General features: G+C 53.0%; 7 protein-coding genes across 7 annotated transcripts; 2 read left to right on the top strand and 5 right to left on the bottom strand.

Annotated features, from left to right (window-relative positions):
- Positions 1–332: 332 nt before the first annotated feature.
- Positions 333–2594, bottom strand: B0T23DRAFT_418524 (subunit 17 of mediator complex-domain-containing protein; the record flags this gene model as incomplete). The annotated part of the gene is made up of 2 exons (XM_062839683.1): positions 2476–2594; positions 333–2315 (listed from the first exon to the last, which is right to left on the bottom strand). The coding sequence occupies exons 1-2, from the start codon at positions 2500–2502 to the stop codon at positions 333–335; spliced, it is 2010 nt and encodes a 669-aa protein (XP_062695850.1). The 5' UTR covers positions 2503–2594.
- Positions 2595–3825: 1231 nt separating this feature from the next.
- Positions 3826–6733, top strand: B0T23DRAFT_87606 (phosphofructokinase-domain-containing protein). The gene is made up of 3 exons (XM_062841930.1): positions 3826–4813; positions 4885–5352; positions 5413–6733. The coding sequence occupies exons 1-3, from the start codon at positions 3923–3925 to the stop codon at positions 6589–6591; spliced, it is 2538 nt and encodes an 845-aa protein (XP_062695849.1). The 5' UTR covers positions 3826–3922; the 3' UTR covers positions 6592–6733.
- A 188-nt stretch (positions 6734–6921) lies between these two features.
- Positions 6922–9477, bottom strand: B0T23DRAFT_87586 (uncharacterized protein). Its single transcript, XM_062841928.1, has 3 exons — positions 8793–9477; positions 8333–8739; positions 6922–8237 (listed from the first exon to the last, which is right to left on the bottom strand). Exons 1-3 carry the CDS (start codon positions 9086–9088, stop codon positions 7186–7188), a joined length of 1755 nt encoding a protein of 584 aa, XP_062695848.1. The 5' UTR covers positions 9089–9477; the 3' UTR covers positions 6922–7185.
- Positions 9478–11686: 2209 nt separating this feature from the next.
- Positions 11687–15463, bottom strand: B0T23DRAFT_438507 (SNF2 family N-terminal domain-containing protein; the record flags this gene model as incomplete). The annotated part of the gene is made up of 2 exons (XM_062840663.1): positions 11687–14574; positions 14655–15463. The coding sequence occupies 2 exons, from the start codon at positions 15461–15463 to the stop codon at positions 11730–11732; spliced, it is 3654 nt and encodes a 1217-aa protein (XP_062695847.1). The 3' UTR covers positions 11687–11729.
- A 2136-nt stretch (positions 15464–17599) lies between these two features.
- On the bottom strand, positions 17600–20322 carry B0T23DRAFT_87430 (alkaline-phosphatase-like protein). Its single transcript, XM_062841926.1, has 2 exons — positions 18390–20322; positions 17600–18320 (listed from the first exon to the last, which is right to left on the bottom strand). Exons 1-2 carry the CDS (start codon positions 20224–20226, stop codon positions 17797–17799), a joined length of 2361 nt encoding a protein of 786 aa, XP_062695846.1. The 5' UTR covers positions 20227–20322; the 3' UTR covers positions 17600–17796.
- A 692-nt stretch (positions 20323–21014) lies between these two features.
- On the bottom strand, positions 21015–22442 carry B0T23DRAFT_87423 (uncharacterized protein). Its single transcript, XM_062841925.1, has one exon. The coding sequence runs from the start codon at positions 22193–22195 to the stop codon at positions 21080–21082; it is 1116 nt and encodes a 371-aa protein (XP_062695845.1). The 5' UTR covers positions 22196–22442; the 3' UTR covers positions 21015–21079.
- A 1253-nt stretch (positions 22443–23695) lies between these two features.
- Positions 23696–24578, top strand: B0T23DRAFT_87311 (ribosomal protein L14-domain-containing protein). The gene is made up of 2 exons (XM_062841923.1): positions 23696–24000; positions 24088–24578. Exons 1-2 carry the CDS (start codon positions 23887–23889, stop codon positions 24400–24402), a joined length of 429 nt encoding a protein of 142 aa, XP_062695844.1. The 5' UTR covers positions 23696–23886; the 3' UTR covers positions 24403–24578.
- Positions 24579–25111: the final 533 nt, after the last annotated feature.

Here is a 25111-nt window from a genome sequence, read left to right as displayed (position 1 = left end):
CAGGGGTAGAGTATGTTTGTGGGTATGTTTTTGTAACGATAAGTCGTTGACCGATCCAGCTGGACAAAGGTACATTGTCTTTGGAGACCTAGCCCTCTTGTACTTCAATCCTGAGTCTCATCCAGTGACAGTTTCGAGAAACGATACGCCTCGTTTACGTCCAACATCCGTATCCACTTCCGCTCCCGCCTTTGGTGCTTGACATTCAATCGTCAAAGCCAACGGGCGATCCCCCTCACCCAACCAGTTTTGCTAATCAACCGCTGTATCACCTATGTATCCAAGTCCATGTCCCCAAGTCCCAGAAAGAGTTATGTCTCATCTTGAGCTTCTTAAGCAGACAGCACCGATGACGACGGTCCATTTGCCAAGAGGTGCTTGACGATTTCATCTAGACTACCGCCGCCCTGCGTGTCAGCGGGGCCCGAGGCAGTCCACTTCCACTCATGCTGAACACGCTTGCCGTCTTCCATATAGTCTCCGGTGACGCGTAGCTCTGGCTCTTTTGCTGCATCGCCAACCTCATCACCGCGAGTGTAGTTCGAGGTAAAAGCAAACCGGACGCCAAACGTCTCGGTGTCGTCGTCTACTAGACCCAGGTCATCTGGGTGGATGATCCAGGTTGTAGTATTACGAGCAGGAGGAATTGGGGTATCGCCGTTGTTGCCCTTGTTCCCGCTGTTCCGCATCTCCTGGACAAGCGGGTAATAGTACATGGTCAGAGCGCGGGGCACCGCGTTGCTAAGGTAGCGAACCAGCTCCTTGATATTCTCGTAGACCGAGTCGGTCTGGTTAGGCGGGAACGAGCTGGTGAGGTGGTTAGACTGCGGGTGGAGGAGGTAGATGGAGAACCGGGTACCGAAGACAGGGGTAGGCTTGGCGAGGATGCGCACGCGCGAGGCGGGCGTGATGGTCAGGTCGAATTGGACTTCTGAAGGGTGGAGGAGGGTCTTCATGAGTGCCTCGGAGGGCGGAGCGGTGGGGGAGCCCTTGTTGATGCTTTCGGTCATGCTGAAGGAGGATTGGATTCCCGCGGAGCGGAGAGCGCCACAGAACGCGGCCAGGAAGGTGGTGCAGTCCTCCAATGTTTTCTCGTGTCTGTAGTAGGTGATGATGGGGAGAAGAAGGTTGTAGGGGGGTGGTGGGCCCCTCATGGCATTGGCTGCAGTCCGCTCAGAGCGCTTGAGCTGGTTCTGCCTGTGAGCGTTGCTCAGAAGGAGATGGAGAGTGATTGAAGCCGTTTCGGCGTCGAGATCGCCGGGTAGAGGTGCCCTGGAGTGATCTTGGTCATCCAAGCCTACCAGCTCGAAGGAAATGGTCCGATTGGGATCAAGGGCGCAAGTTACAGCTGACTGCTCTAAACGGACATGGTGACCGTGCAGTGTGCGACCTTCCCGGTTGATTTCGTGCCATAGCTCTTGCGCAAATATGGTATTCCGTGCTTCTTTGACGCGATCGTCCAACGGAGCATCGTCGGGTAGGGGTCGAGGAAGAGAAGATCTTCCGACAACCTCCCCGTTGTGCAGAAGGGTGGCCTGGAGACGTTCGGATTTGGAACCCATTCGGCCGTATTCCAGACGGACTGAACCATCCTCGGCCCTTTTCAATGGCGCAACGCTATTGTTCTTGAACATGGGGGCAGCATTAGAGAAGCCAAACTTGACGCCCATGTCGTGTGGCTCTTGGGGCAGGCGGGCGGTCGACCAGCCCTTTTGGCTGACGGTCAAGACTTCCTGCCAGTACTTTGTCTCGAAATTGATCTCTTGGCGAAGCCTGTTGGCAGCAGCAAGGGCAGTGTCGGCTGCCTCGTTGAGCGCGACCAGTCGCTTGCCGATGGTGATCAGCTTGTTGTCGGCCACTCTACTCTGGGTCAGAGGAGTCGGCGCGTCGAGCTGGGTGGCGCCGATGGATCCAATCGGAACTTGACTTCGTAGCCATGGCGAAATAGAGACGGCAGCTTGCGTGGGGATTTCTTTGGAGAGAAGGAGCGAGATGAAGTCGAGGAAATTCGAGGAGATCTGGATCGCCTGGCCGAGGCTCATGATGATGTTGTGGCGAGCGGCAATGATGTCGGGTTTCTTGGAGTCGTCATCGGCCTCCTGGTCGGTAACCATTTCGACATCCTCGTGATGAAGCCCATTGCGCTCGGCAATGACGTTCCTGCGCACGTCCTCTTCGTTGAGAGCTCGAAAACCACCGGGCTCTGCGTTGACGCGTCGGATGAAGTCGGCGATTGTTTGGGGCCCTCTGCTGTTTGGCGGCCGTGGCCGTAGGTTGAGGGGAGAGTCCATGGTCCGTATAATGACCTCCAAATACTGAAAATGTAAAGTACTAGTATCGTTGTTGGTTGTGCCGTAAGAAGCCAGGGGCATGCGATACAGTTTCGAAGGTCAAGGCGACAGACTGGGGCGTCCATTACGGAAGTGCCAGTGGAAGCTACCTGCCGAATGCCGTGCGCGGCAGGGACGCACAGACCACTGCATCCGTGCCGTTCCCGTCCATTGCGGGCCGCCGGGCGACAGTCCAGTCGCACTGCAGTGAATGAAAGAGATGGAAACTATGGAACCTTGCGCGCCGCGTGGGTCTGTTCCGTCTTTCTCGGACAGGCACACACACAGAGAGACATGTACCGGCCGGACGGCGGCAAGGTGCGCCGAAATGGTTCAGCAGGGATGGCACAGGGATGTCATTACGTGCGGTAGTGCTCAGACACTGCACTGTGTTACCTTTGTGTTATCGATAGGCCCTTCTTTTTGTTTTTTTTCCCCAAAAGTTGGCCGAGCGGGCAAAGTTGTTCCAGTCAACGGAGTGAGGCTGTTCCCACTCTTTCACCACCTGAGAGGCAAATCACATGTTCTTCAGCAACACGGCTTACACCGCTCTGCAACATGTGAGAGATGATGGGCAGTTTCACACGAGTAATAACTTGATTTTGTGAAGACGGTGGACAGATTTTATACAGCTCGGCCCTATCCTATCCGGACCCCTTGGCATTCCCATTCCAATGCGGCTGGGAAGAGAAGTGGTACTAATAAGGTTTTGCCCTGATGAGCCCTGGCAATGGATCGTCTCTGCCGTGGGTCGCGGCGGGCACGGCGGGCTCCATACTATTGACGTTGTTAATGGCCATTCCACCCCGCCGGTTATGTCATCGAATGACCCAATTGCTCTTGCTGGGGCTGCAAAAACCCCTCACCACCAAGACTACCCCAATCCGCCGAGCACTCAAGAGACCGGCACCACCACCACGCTTCACCACGTCTTCATTTGACATGTCAGAATTCCTCCGAGATACTTGGAGGCCCTGCGGATGAGAGCGAGGTGTTTGCTGTGCTGTTACGACTCGGACGATTTGCCCGGGCACTGCATGTTAAAGTCGAGGTTCCTGTCCAGTGAGGCCGCTGGAGAGGTGACAATGACCCCGCCATTGCCCGCCGCACACGATAAGATAAGAGCTCTTTTCTTAGCACCACCTCATGCTGCTTAGCGCCGATGGCCAGGGCACCCCGTCACCTATCCATGTCACTGCAGTAGCCGATCAGCAGAGCACACTTCCACTCCGAGCTTCCACTTAAGTTGTCGGCGTAACTACCCAGCAGCTGCATAGGTTCACTACAAGGAGCTGCTTGTTGCGGGCACTTGGGCCGCTGCCCGGCCAAGACTGAAAAGAATTCATCATCCGATTTCCAAGTGGAAAGCTGACGTTGCCCTCTTTTTGTCTCTTCATCTCGCCTCCGTCTTTCTCTTGACGTTTTCCTGAACCTCCTACCTACCTACCTACCTATCTATCCATAACACGAATCTTCTGCTTGTTGCGATCCAAGACGGGCCGTCATTCGTTCTGCCAACATCGCCAGGACAGTGACTACACCTGCACAAGGCTCCTTGAATCTCTCGGTGCTTCCAGGTTGGAGCCTGGAGCATGCCCATTTTTGACCGAGCCATCTTCTCTCGGCCATTGTCTATCCTCAATAACCCGTTTCCGGCGCTCTTTGCCCTCGTCCTCCTTTCGGCCTCCTCGCTAGGCATTCGACTCCTGCTGAGCTCGACTACCCATCACAAAGTACCACCAACAAAGATGGCGCCAGCACCCATCAAGATGGCGCCCAGAAAGAAGATCGCCATCATGACCTCGGGCGGCGATTCCCCCGGCATGAACGCTGTGGTACGCTCGTGCGTCCGCATGGCCATCCACATGGGCTGCGACGCCTACTGCGTCTACGAAGGCTACGAGGGTCTGGTTAGAGGTGGTGATTTCATAAAGCAGATGGACTGGTTTGATGTGCGCGGCTGGCTCTCGGAAGGCGGCACCTTGATCGGTACCGCTCGCTGCATGGCTTTCTACGAGCGCGCTGGTCGCCTTACTGCCGCCAAGAACATGATTCTCAACGGCATCGATGCCCTCATTATCTGCGGAGGAGACGGCTCTCTTACCGGTGCCGACAGGTTCCGTGCCGAGTGGCCTTCGCTGTTGGAAGAGCTGGTCTCTACTGGCGAGCTAGCGGCCGAGCAAATTCAGGCTTACAAGCACCTCAACATCGTCGGTATCGTTGGTTCTATCGACAACGATCTGTCCGGTACAGACGCCACCGTTGGCTGCTATTCGGCTTTGGCAAGAATTTGCTTGTGTGTCGATCTGATCGAGGCTACCGCCTCTTCCCATTCCCGTGCCTTCGTCGTTGAAGTCATGGGCAGACACTGCGGTTGGCTAGCTTTGATGGCAGCTGTTGCGACCGGCGCAGATTTCCTCTTTATTCCCGAGAAACCTAGGGAGGACAACTGGAGAGAGGAAATGCGTAGCGTTATCCAGCAGGTACGTTTTCCATGTTCGGCCTGGGCTACAGTGCCACCGAATAAGCAATGGCTAACAAACGGAAACAACAGCACCGCAAGCTTGGAAAGCGCAAGACCATCGTCCTTATCGCTGAGGGTGCTCTCGACAAGTTTGGTAACAAGATCAGCCCCGAAGAAGTAAGAGATCTTCTCGCCGACAAGAATGGCCTCGCCCTCGATACCCGCATCACTACCCTCGGCCACGTTCAGCGCGGTGGTACTGCCGTCGCATATGACAGAATGCTCGCGACCCTTCAGGGTGTTGAGGCCGTCAAGGCTGTCTTGGAAGCCACTCCCGAGACCAAGACTTGCTTCATTGCCATTACCGAAAACAAGATTGTCAGGAAGCCCCTGATGGAGGCGGTACTGGATACCAAGCAAGTCGCCAAGGCGATCGAAAGCCAGGATTTTGACGGAGCCATGGCTCTTCGTGATGCCGAGTTTTCGGAGCAGTACAAGTCGTTCATGATGACAACTGCAGGCCAGATCGATCACGAGACATTGCTGCCTGAAAAGGAGGTGAGTGATGATCATGCTATTTGCGTTTCATCTGGTTGAGTTGAGCTAACCTCTGCTCAGCGCATGAAAATCGGCTTTATCAACGTCGGTGCCCCCGCTGGAGGTATGAATGCCGCCGTCCGCGCTGGTGTGTCGTACTGCTTGTCTCGTGGTCACGAACCCATTGCGATCCACAACGGCTTTGCAGGCTTTGCGCGCCATCATGCCGATTCGCCGGGCTCAGTGCGGCCCTTTGACTGGCTTGAGGTTGATGGCTGGGCTAGCAAGGGCGGTTCCGAAATCGGCACCAACCGTGAGCTCCCGAGCGAGTCTGGCATGGAGACCATCGCCAACCTCATCGAGCAGTACCAGTTTGACGCCCTGTTCCTCATCGGTGGCTTCGAGGCTTTCCACGCCGTCTCGCAGTTGCGCAAGGCCAGAGAGCAGTACCCCTCTCTGTGCATCCCCATGACGCTGCTCCCAGCGACCATCTCCAACAACGTTCCCGGCACCGAGTACTCTCTCGGTTCCGATACTTGCCTTAACGAGCTTGTCGACTATTGCGACAAGATCAAGCAGTCCGCTTCTGCCACTCGCAGGCGTGTCTTTGTCATTGAGACACAGGGTGGCCGTTCCGGTTACATCGCGACTCTCGCCGGTCTCGGTGTTGGTGCCTCGGCCGTTTACCTTCCTGAAGAAGGTCTTAGCTTGGAAATGCTTAGCGAAGACGTCCGTCATCTGAAGGAGGTGTTCGCTCAGGACAAGGGACAGAGCAGAGCCGGTCGCTTGATCCTAATCAATGAGAAGGCCTCCAAGGTCTACAATGCCAAGCTCATCGCCGACATTCTCCGCGACGAGGCCCACGGTCGTTTCGAAAGTCGTGAGGGTATTCCCGGTCACATGCAACAGGGTGGTGTTCCCTCGGGCATGGACCGTTGCCGTGCTGTCCGTTTGGCCATCAAGTGCATTCAGCAGCTTGAGAAGTATGGACGCAACGTGCACAACCGCGTCAAGATGGATCCCATGAGCGCTAGCGTCATCGGTATCAAGGGAGCGAGTGTTATCTTTACGCCGGTCCAGAAGTTGGAGGAGGAGGAGACCGACTGGCCCAACAGACGCCCCAAGGCTGCCTTCTGGCTTAGTATGAAGGAGATTGTTGACATCCTTGGAGGTCGCCCTCGGCACACCTTGCCTGAGCCCGACCTTACGGGCGTCAAGGCCAAGGACGTGAAGCGTGGACTGGAGCCGGTCGCCAATTAAGCCTTCCCTACATTACAATTTCATGCCTTACGATTAAAATGTTTATGCTCTGGGAGTTTTAGCAGTGGTGAATGTGATTTTGCACCAAATTGGCATGGATAAGGAGTCTTGTACCTAGATCGGGGGGACAATGCAAAAGGACGGTATCGTTATGGTTGTATGAGAAAATTAGGTATGAAAAGAAATGAGATGACTCTTGAAACCGAACGAAACCTGGGACAAAGTGAACTCAACTCATTTTTTGGGTTGTCCGCGCGATGCTTGAGGACGAATGAACCACATGTATGAAATTATTATATTGTTACCAACAACAAAAGTGGAAAAAAATAATAATAACAATAATAATAATAATAAAAAATAAAAAAAATACACATGTGACAGATAATCTGACAACATCGGGCCAGCATTGTACGCCATATCCTCAACATGTTCCTTTCTTCGTCATCGCTACAGTCAACACGAACGTGAGGAGATCAAAGAAGCTCGTCCGCCTGTTGATCGTCAACTCGTCAAGGCCAATTCACATCAAAACATACCATTTCCTTCACTTCATCACCTAACATGTCCATCATCTCGATATTCTAGAATCGGTGACTACACCCTCCTCTGCCCCACATGCTCCTGACCCCCAGGATGACCATGATGCCCTGGCCCCTCTGCCCTTATCGCCGTGTGATCCGCCATTAACTCATGACGATAAGCCTGGTCCGGCAACTCAAACACCGCCCTAGGCGCGTCCAACTCCATCGGCCGTTCCGTCTTGTCCAACTGCTGCACGTTTGTATATCCTGCACCCCCAGGATGCATCTTCTGGTCCCATTCCCCTGCTCCTGCTCCCAATCCGTATCCAGTGGCGAGCGTACCATAAGGCGGAATGGGCGAGGTAGTGGCGCTCGGGGCTTCGGATCCCACAACCGTCGTACCGTCTTCGGGGCTGTGGAGATTGGTAGAGTTTTTGTTATTGTTCCGCCGGAAGAGGAAAAAGGCAGCCATGATGACGCCTAGCGCGACGACGCCCAGGCCGACGCCGACGCCGACGCCAATCTTGGCGCCAGAGGAGAAACCACCGGAGGCAGATTCGGCGGTGGCTGTTCCCGTATCGGGGCCTGTAGCCGAACCGGAACCGGAACCGGAACCGGACGGAGTTGATGGAGAAGTGGTCGTGGTGGTGTCGCCGTCGCCAGAAGTAGAGGTAGTCGGCTGCTTCGCGCCATCATTGGGATCCCACTCCGGCACCGCCCGCCACGGCTTCCAAGCGTTATCGTTGCCGTTCAGCGCCACCTCGGCCAGCTTGCCGCCCACTATATAATAAATGCGCACTTTGGCGTTCTTCGTTTCCTGGATGATGGCGCTCACGACGGTAAGTTCGGCGTTGGCTTCGTCGGCTTGCGGCCAGTAGGCTGTGGACTGGTTCTCCGCGAGGCCCCAGACGTAGTTTTGCGTAGTGAGGCGGTACAGGGACTTGTCGCTGCCGATGTAGTAGACGTTGCGCTTAGCGGCTGTGTAGAAGCTGATGCCGATGGATTTGGGCTGGCCCGTCCAGAAGGGGAGGGAGTAGTTGGAGGGGGCTGAGTAGTCGATTTTGAATGAAGACGAGGGGGTGGAGCTGGTGCTGAAGTTGCCCTTGAGTGGATGGGGAGTGGTGGCTGGACGGATGGATGGGGGAGGTTAGTATGATGATGTTTTGGAGTAGGGTGTCGGTGTAGCTTCCGGATGGCAACTGGCAGATGATGTAACTTACAGATGTACCAATTCTTGTCCAGGCCCCATTGCGTGATTTGAATGTTTTTGTCGTCTCGAGGTGTGAAGACGGTGAAGTTGCCTTGATCTCTCCCGTCAATTGCGGCGATGGCATTGCTTCCTGGAACGTCATGGTTGATGATTCCCTCCCAGTTCCAGGTAGTAGTATCTGGGTCATAGCTGAGCTCATTGAGATGCATGTCTTCGTCGTGGTAATAGAGCCGATAACCACGGTTTTGGTCGCGGAGAAAGGCGGCTATGCCCGAGTTAGTGTGAGGTGCCGGCGCTCCCCCAGCCACAACGGGGTAGAATCCTGACTCTGCGTCCATGTAAAGACCGGTCGACGGATTACACTTGAAGATGGCATTTCTAAGGCTATTGGATTCATCGAAGTAAAATAATGATGCCCTGGGGTGAAGTTAGCAACGTCGTCGCCAGGAATAAGACAGAGAAGGACTGACCAGGTATTTGTTTGGTCGTACCAGCCCGTCCCGGCCAAAGGACTGCCGGCTTTGGGCGGGCTTTGGGTGAAATTCAGATAGTTGCCGCCCGTGGTTGAATAGTAGATAGTATCCATTCCCATGGTATTGCATCTGGTGTATCTGTATTGGCCAGTGGTCTCGTTCAAGACGACAACCTGACTAGCGACCGAGTTCCACCATGATGCCATGGAAGCCTCAGAGGGTGTGACTGAAGCCGCCACGAGCAGAAGCGTCAACAGCGGCTTAGGTATTGACATGGCGCCAAAAAGAGCCATTGCGAATGAGAGGAGAACCAGAGCACGGGGTTCTCTTGAAGGGATCAAAGATGGAGGTTACGAAAAGTAGCGGAACCGGAGGAAGAGGTGAGAGTTTACAAGGTGAGAAAGGGGGACGGCGTGGTCTTGGATACAAGTAATACCAATAGACTGCAGCGCGCTTGGCAGCAGCCGCAATGCCTAGCAACGAAAGCGACGTCGTTGCAAACGAGCGGAATCCTTCCGCTTGATACATGGAGAGGTTACAACAGAGCCTGGAATAAGAAAAGAACGTGGGGTCGGAGCGGAAGAAAGTGTAATTTCAACCCCAGACAACTGGAACGTCCGATTGGAGGTTGCCTGGGTCTAGAAATCTCATACGAGTGAATCGTCTTCCAGTTCACGTTCAAGTCTTAATTCCAGTCCAGAAAGAGCAATCCAACTCTGAAATAATGATGGGCCGGCTGTTCTTTTTTTCTTTTCTCTTTACTCATCCACTCACTCAGCGTGACTTCCCTCCTCTTCTTCATGATCCTCATTTCTTGTGGCTTTTTTCCATCCGCCATGCATCAACTTCCAGACTCCGAGTCCTTTCGAGACGCGGACACATCCTGAGGACCAGCCTTATCACCACCTCCATGCTTGTTCGGAGTTCTGACCCTGCTGCGCCTCCAGATTCGACGGTTTGATGACCCCCTAGTTTGACAGTCCCATCCCAGGAACAGGCAATCCCCATTGTTTCGGGACACAGAAGGCCGCGGTTGCCCACCTAGAGCGGTAGACATACCACTTGTGTACGCCTCTGCATGAATATAAAACGTTAGCTTGGTACGACTAACAGGGAGCAGACAGATGACAGGATAGCTATCTCCTGTACAAATACTAAGGTTCCTTGCCACTCGGAAAGACTGAGCTAGCATTTTAGAGCCATGCAGAGGTGTAACATTGCGTGCGAGTGAGCGGCGGCGAGCGAGTGATGGCCAGAGAGTCGAGCGGCTGCAGTGCAATCAATGATCGAGGTCTGAATCCTGTCAGATGCCAAGCCATGATGGAATTGGGAACGTCAATGCAGGGCAGCCAACAGCATATAGGGGGTTCTCTTTTTGAGGGTGGTGTCGCTCACTGCTGACAAGGGGCGATTCCGTACCGCTGACCAGTCATTGCTCGTCATTTGGATGCCGTTCTTCCATCAGACTGCTCTTTTGATATATCACCATCCTTCATCCGCACTGTTTGATTTTGGATCGGAGTTTTGTCCCAACAAGGAAACAGCCTACCCCAGATCTGTCCAGCCATCATCGCCCTTTGCAGGGAAAGAACTCCTTCCATCTCTGTTTATCAAATAATCGCACAGTCATGTACTGTATGGGTGAGCTGACATTCACGTCTCCACGCTGTCCGCCATGGAATTGCGTCCTTGGACCCGTCGCCGATATCTTCATGGTGCGCCTCATGCGAGACTGTGAGAGAATATATTCTGTTCGGGGGGAGAGATGGGAAGTGGTAACTCGTAAAGCCATGGGCGCTGACTGAGTGACTTGCAGGAGATGGGCGACGATCGGTCGTCCCAAACGCCTTCCTCTCTCGCGCTGCCGTTTGGAGCGGATTCGGCCGTTCTTCTGCGCACTTTAGATTTCAGACCTGCGTCTTCTTGCACGTGTCTTTTAGCCACAACAACTTGGCTAGAATGTACTGGGGTAAGACCACCATTGGCGACTAGCCCGGTACAAGTAGTAGCATACAAAAAGTATACTAGTGTATGTATATGGTGTGCCTGCTTGGCATTCCGGAGTGAACTTCCCCGGTCGTGGGGCGGGCTTCCCTATATGTAGGTATCAGGACTACCTAACCGCTTTGGGAGCGACTTCTACATAGGAACTTGACTTATCTCCACAGTCCTTAACACTTCACCTCAGTACCAGGTTCAAATTTCGATAGCCCTTCCGTTGCGCGATCTTATTTGTACTATAGGAAAAAGTTGGTAAGTCCTACCCGAAACGGTTGAGTAGTCTAGATTTAGGGGAGGGGGGTGGTCTGCCGCTAACCAGCCTCCCTGTTGATGCTCGTAATAGCATCACAAAGGCAGCGAAAGAAGAAGCCTCATCTCCTGGAACTCTCTGTTTCCTGCTTACAACAGTGCCATGTTTTCCTACGCAAGGTAGATCAAGGTAGGCAGCGCGTCCCCTGTGTCGAGAGAAACCAGCACATACAATATCGGAACCGACAAGCTTCGATCAATTTCAGATAAAATTCCGCTGCTGATTTCCTCCTCATCAGCCAACAATTTATATATACATATTAATAGCAACACCCGCTGTCTAGTAACAAGCTGCCTGTTCAGCTTTATCGAGGCAGAAATGGTAATCCACCACAGCGGCATACTCCTCGATTCAACATGCCGAAAAGACAGAACTGTTCGTGAAACCCCCTGAATGCTCCAATACTGCATCGCGCAGATAGCAAATTCATACACAAGAGCGATGTTAACTCCGGGATTTGGTGATCACAAGGCGTTCCAAGCTATGCGTTTACATCGGCATCTCTTGGACCTGAAATACGCTCCCGCATCCACGTAATGTTTCTCTCCTCAACACTCGCAGCCAAAAAAACGATGGTGACGGGTAGGGTAGCGACGTGCTCCTCCTCCTCTTCCTCCTCCTCTTTACTGTTGTCGTGCACCGCCACGGCGACCAGTGAAAAGGTAGTTGAGGTCGTCGATGGAAAGCCTTGCGAGCTGCTTACCCTCGGTCTCATCAAGCGCCGTCTCGACAATGTTTCGCTTCAGGTTCTGCAACTCTATGATGCGATCCTCAATCGTTTCTTGAACCAAAATCTTGTAAACGTGAACCTCCCGTTGTTGGCCGATTCGATAGGCTCTGTCGACGGCCTGGTCCTCAATGAACGGATTCCAAAAGGGATCACAAACAATGACGCGCGAAGCAACAGTCAAATTGAGGCCCGCATTTCCGGCTTTGAGAGAGACCAGTAATACCTTGACGTCAGGATCTTCGACAAACGCCTGGATGGCATTATCGCGTTGGGATCTGGACATATTACCTGTATAGCGACGGTACTTGATGTTGAGCTTGAACTTGAGAGAGCACTCAATGAGATCGAGATGAGACGTCCACTGCGAAAAGATGATGGTCTTCTCGTTGAACTGCTGAAACTGATAAACCAGTTCGGTCACTCGACTTACTTTGGCCGAGTCTTGCCAATGGTCCCAAGTGTACTGGAGTAGGCGATCTCGTGCGTCCTGGTTTCTGCTGGCGTTTGCTTCTTTGCGCAATTGGTCAAAAACGGTCGGCTTCCAGTCCTCCTTCTCTTCCGGCTTAACCTTTGTAGGACGTTTCCCTTCGCTCTTTGCTTTACGCTTCTTCTCCCCACTGAGACTGCCCAGCGACCCATCCGACGTGTCTGATCCATCGCCGGAGCCACTGTCGTCATCACCGACAAGAGAATCTGCATCATCGTTGTCCAACTTCTCCAGGGCTTCAGGCATATGAGCAGCCTGGAAAGACGTGTAATTGGTCACCCTTGTATGGTCAGCGGGGCCACGGCAAACCGGACATTTGGCGACATTCGCTCCGTCCTGTCCGTTTCGGATTCCGTTCATAGCGGATTGGTCAGTCAACGAGGAAAAGCAGTCCGCGCAAATATCATGACCGCAGGGAAGTAGGATGGTAGGGTCTATGACCGCATCATAGCATATAGGGCATTCGAATGCCTTGATTTGCTTGATCCTGTCAATGACGACAGGCTCCAGGGTCTTCGCCAGCTCAATCATTGTAGCTTCGGCCAGATGATTCTTGGGGTTAGCCTCAAAGTCGGTGAGATGCGGGTGACAGCAGGCTTGTCTGAGTCGCAAGAGAAGGACGAGAATGTTTGAGTAATTCTTGCCCACTGTGTTATTTCTCACATATCTGCCGTAGATGACCTGAGACTTCTCTTGTAGATTCTTGTAGAATTCAAGCTCGCCTTCGGAGAACTCAACGTGCTCAGTGTACAGGGACTTCCGAGGCAGGTTCAGAATGGGATTGCCGTCTATCACCGTAGTCTTCATGCGCCTCAGCATTATGGCTTTCAACAAAGCCTGTAACTGTTTCATGGCCGTGCTCTTTTCAACGTCGCGTCCGTTGTACTTGTGGTCCAAAGATGCGAAGGCTTCTTTGAATTTCTTCTCGTCACAGAAAGGTTTGATTTGCAGGAAACGCAGCAGAGAGGAAAGCTCCGAAACACTGTTCATCATGGGCGTTCCAGTCAGACACCATCGGTAACTCGCTCGAACCTGGCGGACAGCTCGAGACTGCATTGTATTGGCGTTCTTGACACATTGGGCTTCGTCTAAAATGACGCGGAAAAACTTGGTGCTAGGATGAAGCATCGGGCACTCAAGCCGATATCGCTTCTCAGCTTGCTCATCCAACCCATTCAGGCTCTCGGCATTTTTCTCGAGATAATGATGGTGTTTCTTGAATTGAGCAGTCAGGGTACCGTACGTGGTTAGCACAACGTCGTACTTCTGGAGTTCCATCCAAGGCTTCTTTTTTGACCCGCCGTGATAGAGATAGACATTCATGCGGCGGTCCTCTTTCATCTTGTTCTGGATCTCAAGTTCCCATTGCTTGATCAAAGCCACGGGGCCAACGATTAAGTTGGTTGCCACTTCACCCTCCGGAGCTCTGCGGCTAGCCATGAGTGCCAACGTCGAAATCGTTTTCCCCAGGCCCATATCATCGGCAAGAATTCCACCCCGGTTGTGGCCCCCTTCCATATCAGTCATCCACTTGAGTGCCAACTGCTGGTGTGGATAGAGGGGGTACTTCAAATCTGGTGGTGTGTCTCCGCGTTCCTCCGGTGGTATATCCTCATCTGGCCGAATGTTGGATAGCAGCTTACTGATCTCGTCCTCTCTCTTCAAGGGATCATCCAGACCAAACGTCGTCAGCCTCTCGTCTAATGGATTCCCCCATACATCAGTCATGGAGCTGAAATCGTAGGTAGCAGTCCGACTGATTACGTCGGTCAGCGATGGTATGTGTACTCTGCTAGAGCCCGAGTTATTCGGCGCATAGTAGTCCCCATTGATTAATGTGCCCGGCCGCGAGCTATCGACGGCCACCAGGCCACCGGGTAAACTAGGAAAGGCCAGAGATCTGTTATCCGAAGAGAAGATACTATTGGAAGAGCTTGAGAGCTGAGGCCGAGCTGGTCGAGACGAGCGTGACGTACCCGATCTGCTAGAGACAGCAGGGTTGTGGAAAGGACCATTCCAGATATCATTTATGTCAGGCATCAAGTCCGGCGTGTTGTAGAGCTGAGGAGCAGGAGCAGGAAGTTGAGAGGCCGGCAAGCTCGTGCTGTGCGGTATGCCAGCTTGAGGGCCATGGTACGATACCTGATTACTCTGGTAAGGAGCAAACGGCGAGGTTGGAGTCAAGGTCGCTGAAGATGTTGAAGTAGCTTGCGCGAACTGTTGCCCAAGCAGGGCGTCCACATCGACATCACTGATAGATAGCGACAGTTAGTAGTGTCACAGTATAAATCGAAACCCTAGGACAAAGATCACAATAGAGGTTCTACGTACTCGGTGAGGTCGATCAATGGGCCAGAGTCGAAGCCGTTGCCAAAGCCGAAGTTGTCGTCGAAGGGGTCAATGCCGTTGCATGCGAAGGTGCTGGCATTGAAGGGATCCGAGAATGCCGAATGAGAGGAAGTACCGCTTCCAGAAGCCGTACGCTTTGAACTACGTCTGGTATCATTGAGAGCATCATTGCCTAAGCTGGTACCGATCGAGCGCTTCCGCTCCCGAGGAACAAACCCGCTGAAAGAGTTTTGGGCGTCTTCGGAACCGTCGAGTCGGGACTCATGTTGCTGGGGGGGTTGTTGGAGGTTTTCTTGTTCTTGCTGGTATAAACCTTGTAGAGGCCGTTGTTGCCCTTGTTGCTGATGCTGTTGCTGCTGTTGCCGTTGAGGTGGGTGCTGTTGGGGGTTTAGCCCCCTCTGTGTCTGTTGTTGACGAACTTGGTTGCCCTGTTGACGTGCTCGTTGTTGTGCTGTAGCAGTGCCAGCTGGAGATCGCCCCCCATCCACCGTGCCCCAAAAGCCCGCGTACATCGGGGAACCACGAGAAGCTCTAATCCTGTCCATGTCCCTAACAATGTCGCAGATCTTGTCATTGGTCTCGATGAGAATAGCCTTGCTCTCGTCAGTCTCTGGCTCTTCTTGGAGCTGAGCCCGCAGTTCCAGCTGGATAGTCAAGTTTATTTCCAAGTCGGCAAGGTCTTTAGCTTCAGCAGTGGGTTGAGGCTGGGGGTTCGGGGAGGGTGATCCAGTTCGTGTCTGCCGCAAAGAGGCGCGCGTCGAAAACGCTGTTGCTCGGCTGGGGGTTGTCATGATTTAAGTGATAAGTAGGGCGACTCAACTGGCCACATGACAACGCAGCAGCGAAAGAGGCTCAGGGCTCGGTGAGTACGAGGGAAGGCGCGACCGGGGAACCTCGGCTGCAGGTAAAACAGGCAGGAGTCCGCCGCGATGTTCAAGTTTTGATGGATGCAAGGCAAGTGAGATTCGGTCGCGTTGGATGCTGTGATCAAGAGTAGAGGTGGGAAGTAGCAGCCAAAGTATTTGGAAATTTCCGGACGGTGTCAGAGAAAAATGCAGTCATATTGCGTAGGTGAAGGTACTGGAGAGAGGACAGCTTGGAGTCTGTAGGCATCGGAACCTACTACGTATGCTCTTCAACTTGGCCTGCACTGGAGTGTCCTCTCCAAGGCCCGATAACAAGATCAAGAACCTGCACAGTTTCTCCAAGACCGCACAGCCCGCTTCGAAGGTCTCAAGAGACCGTGTATTTCCCTGAAAGCCTCGGACCTGGAATAGTTTTGCTCTTCAGTGTGAAACGTAGGAGGCTCCTATTTGCCCCGGCGGTTGCCAGTCTACAGGTCGAGGTAGCTCGCGGCCTGGTGGACACCTGCAAATCGGATGACGGTGGGCGATCTTGGCTGAAGAAACGATACGTGGGGTGGTAACGCAAGCCCCAAGGGGTAGAGGTATCGAAGACGGGAGCAGGCTGAAGAGCCTCAAGTGGATTGTTTGAGTGACCGTGGCTGCCTGTTGTAATCAGGATGTCTAGACCGCGTGGCCATCCAGATGCCGTCGACCCAAAGCAGGCTGCATGCGCACCACCAGGTTCCTCTGGAGCTGGGTGTGGCCTCCAACTGACTTGAACCACGTAACAAAGAGGAAGGTCCGTTTAACAAGATCGCGGTCTTGAGCACACCTTTGTATTTGTGTGGGTGATGCAGGTATTGGACGAGTCCAGCTTCAAGCGAAACTGCAGCTTCAAGCTGACATATGAAAGCCAAAGCGAGCCGCGTTGCGGAAAGGAAAGGTGAGATGAGAAACAGAGGGCAAGAAACTTGTGTAATCCTCGTGTACGACGCTGACTCGGAAAGTTGCGCCGATTGTGAGGAGTCAAATTCAGACTCAGGTGGAAGGAGGCTGTGTTATTCGGAGGAAAAGCGTTTGCTTTGAATTGGTTGGCGGTTACCAGTTTGAAGCCACCAAAAAAGGAGCGGAAACGTCGTTGGCAGATTGTTTCCCTTGAGAAAAAGCAATCACAAACGCCAACACGAGTGCCGACTTCTTCGTTGCCGCAATCGATTCGGTTCAGACCACCAAACTAAACCTCGCGCGTTGCGTCTTTTTGATTGTTGACTTCTTTTACGCGCCACTTTTACGTAGTGAAATCGATCAACGCGTTTTGGTGTTTCCCTGTTCATCCGAATTCAAAACGCCGTTTATGCCTCCACAATGCATCCCTTCAGTTTTCCCCACACTGTTCCAGAGGCAGCACCCACAGTTCCTAGCTTCATCGGACTCTTTGCTCCAGTCAGCTCCAGCTCGTTGTATTTATTATCAAACATGCTCGTCAGGTCTCGGAGCGTCTGCTTCCCTCCTGTGTCCAGGTACAGAATGAGGAAACAATGGATTCACGAATTACTGCTGTTTGTGGGACAAGGTACACATTGTCAGCGAGCGCTTTCCTGCACGCATGGATACCTTAGGTAGGTATATCATCTCACAAGCTCTCAAATTACGTGACCTTGCATCAAACCTTGGACATCCGCAATTATCATGATAGGGAAGGAACTCGGGAGCAAAACAGACTCCCTGCGCAGTTCGGTGCAGAAAGCCTGAGTGGTTGTTTGGTAATGCAAGTGCAGACATGGACCTTGGTTATCGGTATCGGCTCGCTATCCGGCCTGGATAATGAGGGCACATCCACAAGTATATCTAGAAGGCTTGATCACATCCGCCAGATATGTGTTTGACACGTTCATGATTCTAATTCTTAGATCTGTCGCTGGTCGGTTTTAACGCCAAATTCCATAATAGAGACGCGCTGGCCCAGAAAGGCTTTGCTGTCATATCGTACAATCCAATGCTTGAACTGGGGAAAATGTGACAATATATCATACGCCACTCGAGAGCTCCGTCCAGAAATTGGATTAGTATGTGCTGCCTGAAGGGCAGTAAAGTAAAGATCCACTCTTAAAGTTCATTATGACAGGTCGCGAAGCCAAAAGAAACCGACCATGGGAGGGAGGACGAAGAAGTTTGAAAACCCATGAATCATAAACAGTGGTATTTGAGCATCTCGCGTGTCCCCAACAACGCCGTGAATGCATGCCGCAAAGACTCTCAAGAGAATACAATCAACCGAATCAGGTCGCTGATGAGCTGTTGCCGTCCGACTTGTCATTCTTGCCCGAATTCGATACCTTCTCCCACCACTTACTCACTTCCCCGCTGAACCAGTCCCAGAAATTTGGTGTCTTTGAATCGGAATTGCCATCAGACGGTTTGTCACCGTCTGCCCCATTGTCACCTTCGGGCGGGTGGTCGGTAGGGTGCGGGTTGGGCTGGTTGGTGCTAAGGGTATCTGGTTTGGATGTGGTTGAGGAGGTCTTGGCCGATGTAATGGCCGAGGTAACAGGAGAAGCAGGAGCCGACTGTGCCGGATCAGTGGTAGACACCGTGGTAGGAGTGGTGATAGATGAGGTGGCAAGAAGGGCAGCGGATGAGGTTAGTGTGTAAGATGTCACGGGGTCTACCGGGCTCTCGATCCCGGCTCCCGGTTCGTCATTATGGAGCCCTACCGGCTTCAACGGAAGACGAATTGTGCCGTTATTAGGCGCCGGGGAGATGCCGACAGAGTCGCAGAGAATGTTATAAACTTCAATGTTTTCTAGAGCACCGTCAGTGGGCTTGGTCACACAGTGATATTCCGCAATAGACCAGAAGCAAATGGACTTACGGAAAACTTCAAGCCGGCTGTTCGCCTCATGAGGGAAAGCCGGACCGCGGGCAATGAATATTGCCCTCATCAAGGGGTGCTCATGATCATAACCGTGAAGACCGCGAGGGTGGTACACGGCTCCTTGCGCCTGCGCCTCCTTCAGGTTCATCTCTTTCATATTGACCAAAGCCCAGCCTGCTTTAGGTACGATCCAAAGAGGAGCAATCCGTTCATTCTTTGAGAAATGATATCTCTCCGGCATGTTGACATCACGCAGATAGACCTCGAGGTTCGGGTTCGTTTTCGTTTTCTCAATCAGGTCGCGGTAAATATCCTCAAGCTCATCGGGGTTCTTGGGTCTCAGCCCCACCAGCGGCCAGCCGTCTGTGTGCTCGATCTTACTGAGGTCGACCAAGTCCTCAAGTTGTACAAGTCGGGATATATCAGTGGTCGCCATGCCGTGGTCCGAGACCACAATGACATTGACAATGTCGGTCAAATGCCGCTCCTCCAGTCCCTTAAAGATCTTGTCCATCATCATGTCGACCTTTTCAATAGTAGATCGAATCTCAGTACTGTTCGGGCCATATTTGTGACCGTCAGAGTCAACATTTGGTACATATGCCGCGATAACTTGTGGCCGTTCATCATCTGGCATGTCCAAAAAGCCTAGAATTCGATCAACTTTGTTTCCGAGCTTCTCTTTTCCGTTATACCTATCCATATAGGTAGGTTCAATGTCCAAAACGTGGGCCTCGCTCCCTGGCCACATGTGGATGGCCGTTTTGAGTCCCTGTTTCTGAGCCGAAACCCAGAAGGGCTCTCCGTGCCACCACTTTGGATCCAAACTCCGCGCTGGGTCAGTGTAGTAGAACTCCTCTCGGAGCGTGGGATCCCAGAAGGTGTTACCAACAACACCATGAGCTTCGGGATACAGGCCTGTTGCAAGCGTATAGTGGTTAGGAAATGTGACGCTAGGGAAGGATGGCAGCATGTACAATGGCGACACGCCCTCCTTGATGAACGAACTGAGTCTTGGTGTTAGTCCTCGATTGAGAAAATCGGCCCTGAAGCCATCCAGACTGAAGATGATGGTAGTAGGCGCAAACATGGCAGTGCCATTGCTCACTAGCGGTCGCCTCGAAGTGGCATTCCCCCGCTGTGTTAGTGACAACTTCCACGCCGTCAAAAACAGGATGGCGAAGGCGACGATGATCAAGCTGTATACGAGTATCCATCGGCACCAGTCTCGCTTGCGTCTAGCCTTGGCATCCGCGAAATGCAGCAGGCCTCTTCGGTCGACATCGTCGCTGTCTTCGCGGTCGCTGCTGTCGCCCGTAGAACTTCCGTCTTTCATGGCCCCTTCCTCCATCTCGTACATCAATTCGCCGTCCTCCCCGTGCTGTGCCTCAGCCAGCAGTCTGTCTCTCTTGGCCTGTCTCCTTGCTCGCCGCTTATTCCGCTTGTCGGCCACCAGATTGTCCGTTGACGCTCCCGGCGCGCTAGAGGAACTTCTAGATCGTGACGGCGAAACATCGCTCATGCGGCGCGCAAGCATTCGTAAAGGATTGGGGATTGGCAGGTTAGAGACTGTGCGTTCTAGCTCTTGCTTCCGCCGGGTCTCGGTCACCATTTGTTCCAGCTCTTCCTCCTCCATCAAGACGAGGCGGTCATGGGCAAGAAGCTCGCGGCTGTTGCGCGCACGGAGCTGGCGTTCGTCATCTTCGCTGTCGGTGTCCTGTTCGCTCCGAATTGAAATCGCATCGGCATCATAATCGGAGGGGGAGAGCAGCGATTGCGAGCGGTCTCGGCTAGCCGCAGGGCCTGTTGTCGTGTTCAGCGATCGGAGGGACATGTTCGCATCTCGACGCGGGTTCGCTGGTTCGAGGTTCAAGGAGAGGTTTCGGGATTAAATCTCTTATCAGAGATGGGATTGGGGTAGCATTGTCTAAAGTAGTTGGCTGTTAGACTGCGGATGAAATGATGCATCGAAGTTGTGCTAACATGATCGTGGTCTTTTTTTCTCCTCGTTGGAGAGATGCAGTACCTAGGTAGGTTGGGGGCAGAGGGGGGTTTTCCGTTCCAAAAGGGACCTATGGAACTGGACCCTTGTCAGCAAAAGCCCGGCGTCAGTCGAAATGCCCCTGAAGGTTCTCGGATGAACCCACGCTAAAGGAGTGCCCGTCTTGCCCTGGTCCCGTTCCATTTGACCGCTCGGAACCTTGCCGCTCCATCAGCCCAGGCCCCATGTAACTCGGTCCCACAGCGCGCAACGGGTTCCACGAGGGTACCTCAACAGCCACACGGAACTGTCCAAAAGTCCAGATCAAAGTCTCAACATCCATCTCATTTCGCCTTTCAGTTCAGGAAAAACCAAACCAATTCGCGCCCTTGAGATTCTCTCAACTTTCAGTCGCGTCAACGAGAACAGGTAATTACGTGGCCGAAGCCTCATTTCGGTGTAAGCTGCGACAGACTTGCACCAAGCTTTAAAGCTCAGCTCACCTCAGAGGACTCATGTCTGCTACCAGTATCACCACGTATATTCTCTATTGGACCGGCTGGTCTAAACCTCTAACCTCATCTGACCATCTAAGTTATGCCGGAACCGTACTATCCAAGGTCTTCCATGTCTAACTCATAGCTGCATGACCAAAGCGGAAAAAAGAACGCAGGAGGAACTCCAAGGCGAGGCAAGCCAGCCGACTTCAGCACCAGCAATAGTAATAGTTGTCTTCCCAGACCGTATTCTTGTGCTTGCCGCCAGCCCATCTTAAAGACGAGATACTGTGATCGACATTCTCGTCGATCACGACATCAATATCATGGGGATGCACATCACCCACGGCCTTGCAGCCCATCGCTGTCTCCTCATCCGGGTTCCACAGCAACACGGTCCCCAGACCCCACGTGGTTGCCTCAACCAGTGCGGCTTCCACAAGGACCCTGATGTCATAAATGCGCTGTTGCTGTGTTGATTCTAGCACAGTGACGACCTTCAGAATCTTGAGCTTCTTCCGCTTCCAGTCGTGACTCCAGTATATCCAAGCTCGCCCGTTACTAGTAATGGCCCCCACATTCTCTGGGGCCTTTCCGTCTAACAGCTTTCCTGCGACGAACTCGGCCCGCGCGACCTGCCACGATATCTGAGCAAAGCTGGGCAAGAATGCGACATGCCTTGCCCCGTCGGCTGGGATTCGATCGAAGCGAGCGCTGAGATGAAGCTCGTCCACCTCACAAAGAGTGCGCAGGTCCTCGAGACGCAGGTACCGTATACTGCCGGGTTGGCTGTGTTGGAGGGTAGGTGTCTCGTTGTCACTAGTCGAGGCGGGCGGAATGTAGGTGAGAGTGAGCTCATCTCTGGGGACAACATGCCAGCCCAGGTTCGAATAGTACTGCCGGCCAATGTCGCTGTACAAGACGCTAAGATCGCTGTCCCGATCCATTGCTTCCTGCACACGGCGGAGCAAGGTTGCGGCCATGCCCTGGCGGCGGTAGTCTGGGTTGGTGTACACACTGGCAATACCGTAGCCGTAGCCCTCTCGCGAAACGCCGTTTTCTGAAATCAAGACCTTCTTCCTGGTAGTTTCGCAACTCGCGATAACCTGCCGAGGATATCCCGTCAGGTGCAGTACCCAGTACTTGCAACGCCCGTCCTTGGTAAGCTCCTGTTCCGAAAGGTGAAATTCCTGCGCAACGTAGGTTTCAATGGACATGGGTCGCGCCCAAGCAGCGCCGTTGAGCTTCCATGCTAGCTCTCGCTGCTCCGGTGTGGCCTCGCAAAACTCGGTATCGGCTGCCGTAATGGCTAGCGGTTGTGCCATGATGACTGCGCTGGCTGTGCAGCAATTTGCAAATGACGGTTGGTTGTCAGTGGCAGAGGAAGAGCGTCAATGCGAGTTGAGATTAAGTTAATTGATGGAGGAAGAGACTCGAATGAGGACAGCAACCACAGTTGAAGGACGGAAAGATGTAGTCTGAGGTCCGGAGATTCAAGGTATATAGAAGCAAGGCTGCTCAGCCCGACAGTTGCTTGAAACACCCATCTCGTACGTTCCCCACGTCGGTTGTTCGGCCCGACAGCTGCTCGAAACAAACGTCTCGTACATTTTCCACGTCGTGTTTTCAAGGGCTGTCAGAGTCGCAGAACAGGCTTGTGTCCAAGCTGCTTCACCAATCACTGCACCTCTCTCTTCGTTCTGGGCAACGTCTTAGCGGGCGTCCCGGCATGAGTCACCCAAAACCTAAGAACAAATTGGGTAACGGGGAAACTCATATGAGAATACGATGGCTATGATGCTACCATGACTTTTGATAAATGTTGCACATGATTTTGAGGAATCACCGGCCGCGAAAACGGACCATTGTGCCTGTTAGTGCAGTGGATCCATCAAAAAGCTTAATTGCCGACCTAACCAGCCACAATCCGACCTTCGGTCATCATACGCGGAGCTATCATGCGATGATGTTCGACTTCACCTGCTTCTTTAAGCATCTGCCAAAGGCATCCCGCCCCCCAGCTTCCATACACCTTTGAGTCCTGGAAAACCAAAGCGAAGGGCGTAAAGGTGGACTGACAGCTTGGAATGTTGAACAAGATTGAGCATGAAGGATGAGGTTCTTGTGGATCAGCCTGGTCCAGCAAGGGACAAACTCAACAGCTGCTTTATCGAAAAGGCGGGAAGCATTTGCGGAAACGTGGCGTGCAGTCGTAAGAGTTGCGAGGTAACCAGCTTGCAACGACGGAAGAAGGGGAAAGAAAGAAAGATTTTAGTCTTCACCCGGTAATCCATCATTTTCGATGCCGACCTCGCGTGCCCGCATCAAAAGGCCTTTACCACGGCGGGACCATGTCGATAAACGCTCCGTACTATGTAACCCACTTACCATGTCAAGAAGCGAATCTGGACAAGAGGGATCAAGAAGAGCAGGTAATTGATAATCGTCAGGGCTTGTGTAAGTAGGCGGGTCTCATGAGGAATGTTGCCAGTGAGTGGTGTCGCAGCGCACTTCGTTTGCTTTGCTTGTTGAACAGCAGGTTATGTCGAGACTCGAGACCTTCGATTTAACGATGTTGGTGACGAGAGGTGAGGTGAATGGTCAAGGCCATGATAAGTTCCACTGCAATTGCTGGTGGTTATCGATAAGGCCCACTTACAATGGAGCCTGTACCGGGATAACCCCGCGCTAGCTGTGGCAGACACCCTTGCGTCAGGAACCTTGCGAGCCAAGCCACGGAGGCGGAATAATTTGTGTCCGTAACTTTTCGCCTAGCCCTGCCAATTACTGGAGCGCACACAAAAATTGGTCTGGATATCGATGCAAGGTGGATGACTTGGACTCTTTGACGGCCTCGTAACCAGCATCAAAGGTACGCATATCGAACCCCCCCAAGCCTCTAGCTTATCACACGGCGTTTTTGGCTTCTCTCCTGAACTTTGCGACAATCCGCACTTTTCCCCTGATTCCCGACTTGTCGCTGACCCAGCAAATCCAACTCAGACCGACAAGAAAAATGGCGGATATCCAGATCGGTTCCAGCGCCTGGCGCCTCGTTGAGGTTGGCCGTGTCCTCAAGCTCGAGGGCGGCAGCCTCGCGACCATCGTCGAGATTGTCGACCACAAGCGCGTATGTTTGAACCGAGCATGGAAACCACCGATTTGAATTCAAGACGCGAGGACAGGAAACTAAACGATCATTTTTCGCGATACACAGGTCCTTGTCGATGGCCCCTCGTCCGACCCCAAGCTCGCTGCCCCCCGCGGCGTCGTTTCCCTCGCCAAGACCCTTCTCACCCCCCTCGTCGTCGAGAAGCTTCCCCGTGGTGCCCGCACTGGTGCCGTCAAGAAGGCCTGGGAGGCCGCTGGCATCGATGCCAAGTGGAAGGAGAGCAACTGGGCCAAGAAGCAGCTCCAGCAGGAGCGCCGCAAGGCCCTCACCGACTTCGACCGCTTCAAGGTTATGCGCCTCAAGAAGCAGCGCCGCTTCGAGGAGCGCAAGGCTCTCGCCAAGATCAAGGCCTCTGCTTAATTGATTTGGGATGATTAGATTTGGGAGCGTTTGGTCGGCATGGTTCTTGGGTGGAGGGTTTTTCGAAACGGTCTGCATGAACAACTTCAGCATCAGGGTTGCTGGGATACCTCTCTGCGTCGCATTCGGAAGACCTCTATTGTCACATCATCAGGGTGGCTCGCGGCGTCATAGGGAAAATGCGAATTAAGCCAAAAATGACCCCAAGGTCTATACCCCTAAAAACCACCATTTCTTGGGTTTATCTGAGGAGCTGGAATCAATCAAAGCAAGCTGTGATGAACATATCCGAGCTCCAGACAGGGAAGACCAGATTGTGACCATTGCGCTCCGGTGACTTCGGATCTGGTGTGAAGTGATGGTATGGTTTGACTACGCGTCCGGCGCGGTTGGGACGGGCGACTCGTGGCAGCAGAGGTGGATGGAATGGACAGACAAGGGATACAACGACTTCTTGGTCACGGTTGGTTCCTGTTCGGCTGGCTGTGGGTTGTGGCACACTATCCGCACGTGAAGCTGTATGTTGACGTTCTGACATCCACATAAAGAGATGGGACTTGACATGATAGCACTCCATCCCATGTCACGTTTGCTAAAGGGTAATCATGGCATGCCATTGTCAACAACAGACGTTTCGAATTACTTTATGAACTTTTTACCATTTGGAAACTTCAGTGAAACTGCTGGTGAAGATTGTTCGGCATCGTGA

This window comes from Neurospora hispaniola (assembly GCF_033458365.1).
Source record: "Neurospora hispaniola strain FGSC 10403 chromosome Unknown B0T23scaffold_2, whole genome shotgun sequence".
Classification (NCBI taxonomy): domain Eukaryota; kingdom Fungi; phylum Ascomycota; class Sordariomycetes; order Sordariales; family Sordariaceae; genus Neurospora; species Neurospora hispaniola.
This window is presented reverse-complemented; position numbering and strand designations above follow the sequence as displayed.

Bases quoted from the DNA above. Each gene is read 5' to 3' on its own strand.
- B0T23DRAFT_87430 (XM_062841926.1), bottom strand. From the start codon at position 20,226: ATGTCCCTCCGATCGCTGAACACGACAACAGGCCCTGCGGCTAGCCGA. The intron at 18,321-18,389 runs GTAAGTCCATTT...ACGGTGCTCTAG, and splicing joins CAGCCGGCTTGAAGTTTTCC to AAAACATTGAAGTTTATAAC.
- B0T23DRAFT_87423 (XM_062841925.1), bottom strand. From the start codon at position 22,195: ATGGCACAACCGCTAGCCATTACGGCAGCCGATACCGAGTTTTGCGAG.
- B0T23DRAFT_87606 (XM_062841930.1), top strand. From the start codon at position 3,923: ATGCCCATTTTTGACCGAGCCATCTTCTCTCGGCCATTGTCTATCCTC. The intron at 4,814-4,884 runs GTACGTTTTCCA...CGGAAACAACAG, and splicing joins TGCGTAGCGTTATCCAGCAG to CACCGCAAGCTTGGAAAGCG. The intron at 5,353-5,412 runs GTGAGTGATGAT...ACCTCTGCTCAG, and splicing joins CATTGCTGCCTGAAAAGGAG to CGCATGAAAATCGGCTTTAT.
- B0T23DRAFT_87311 (XM_062841923.1), top strand. From the start codon at position 23,887: ATGGCGGATATCCAGATCGGTTCCAGCGCCTGGCGCCTCGTTGAGGTT. The intron at 24,001-24,087 runs GTATGTTTGAAC...CGCGATACACAG, and splicing joins AGATTGTCGACCACAAGCGC to GTCCTTGTCGATGGCCCCTC.
- B0T23DRAFT_87586 (XM_062841928.1), bottom strand. From the start codon at position 9,088: ATGGCTCTTTTTGGCGCCATGTCAATACCTAAGCCGCTGTTGACGCTT. The intron at 8,740-8,792 runs GTCAGTCCTTCT...ACTTCACCCCAG, and splicing joins TACGACCAAACAAATACCTG to GGCATCATTATTTTACTTCG. The intron at 8,238-8,332 runs GTAAGTTACATC...CCATCCGTCCAG, and splicing joins GGACAAGAATTGGTACATCT to CCACCACTCCCCATCCACTC.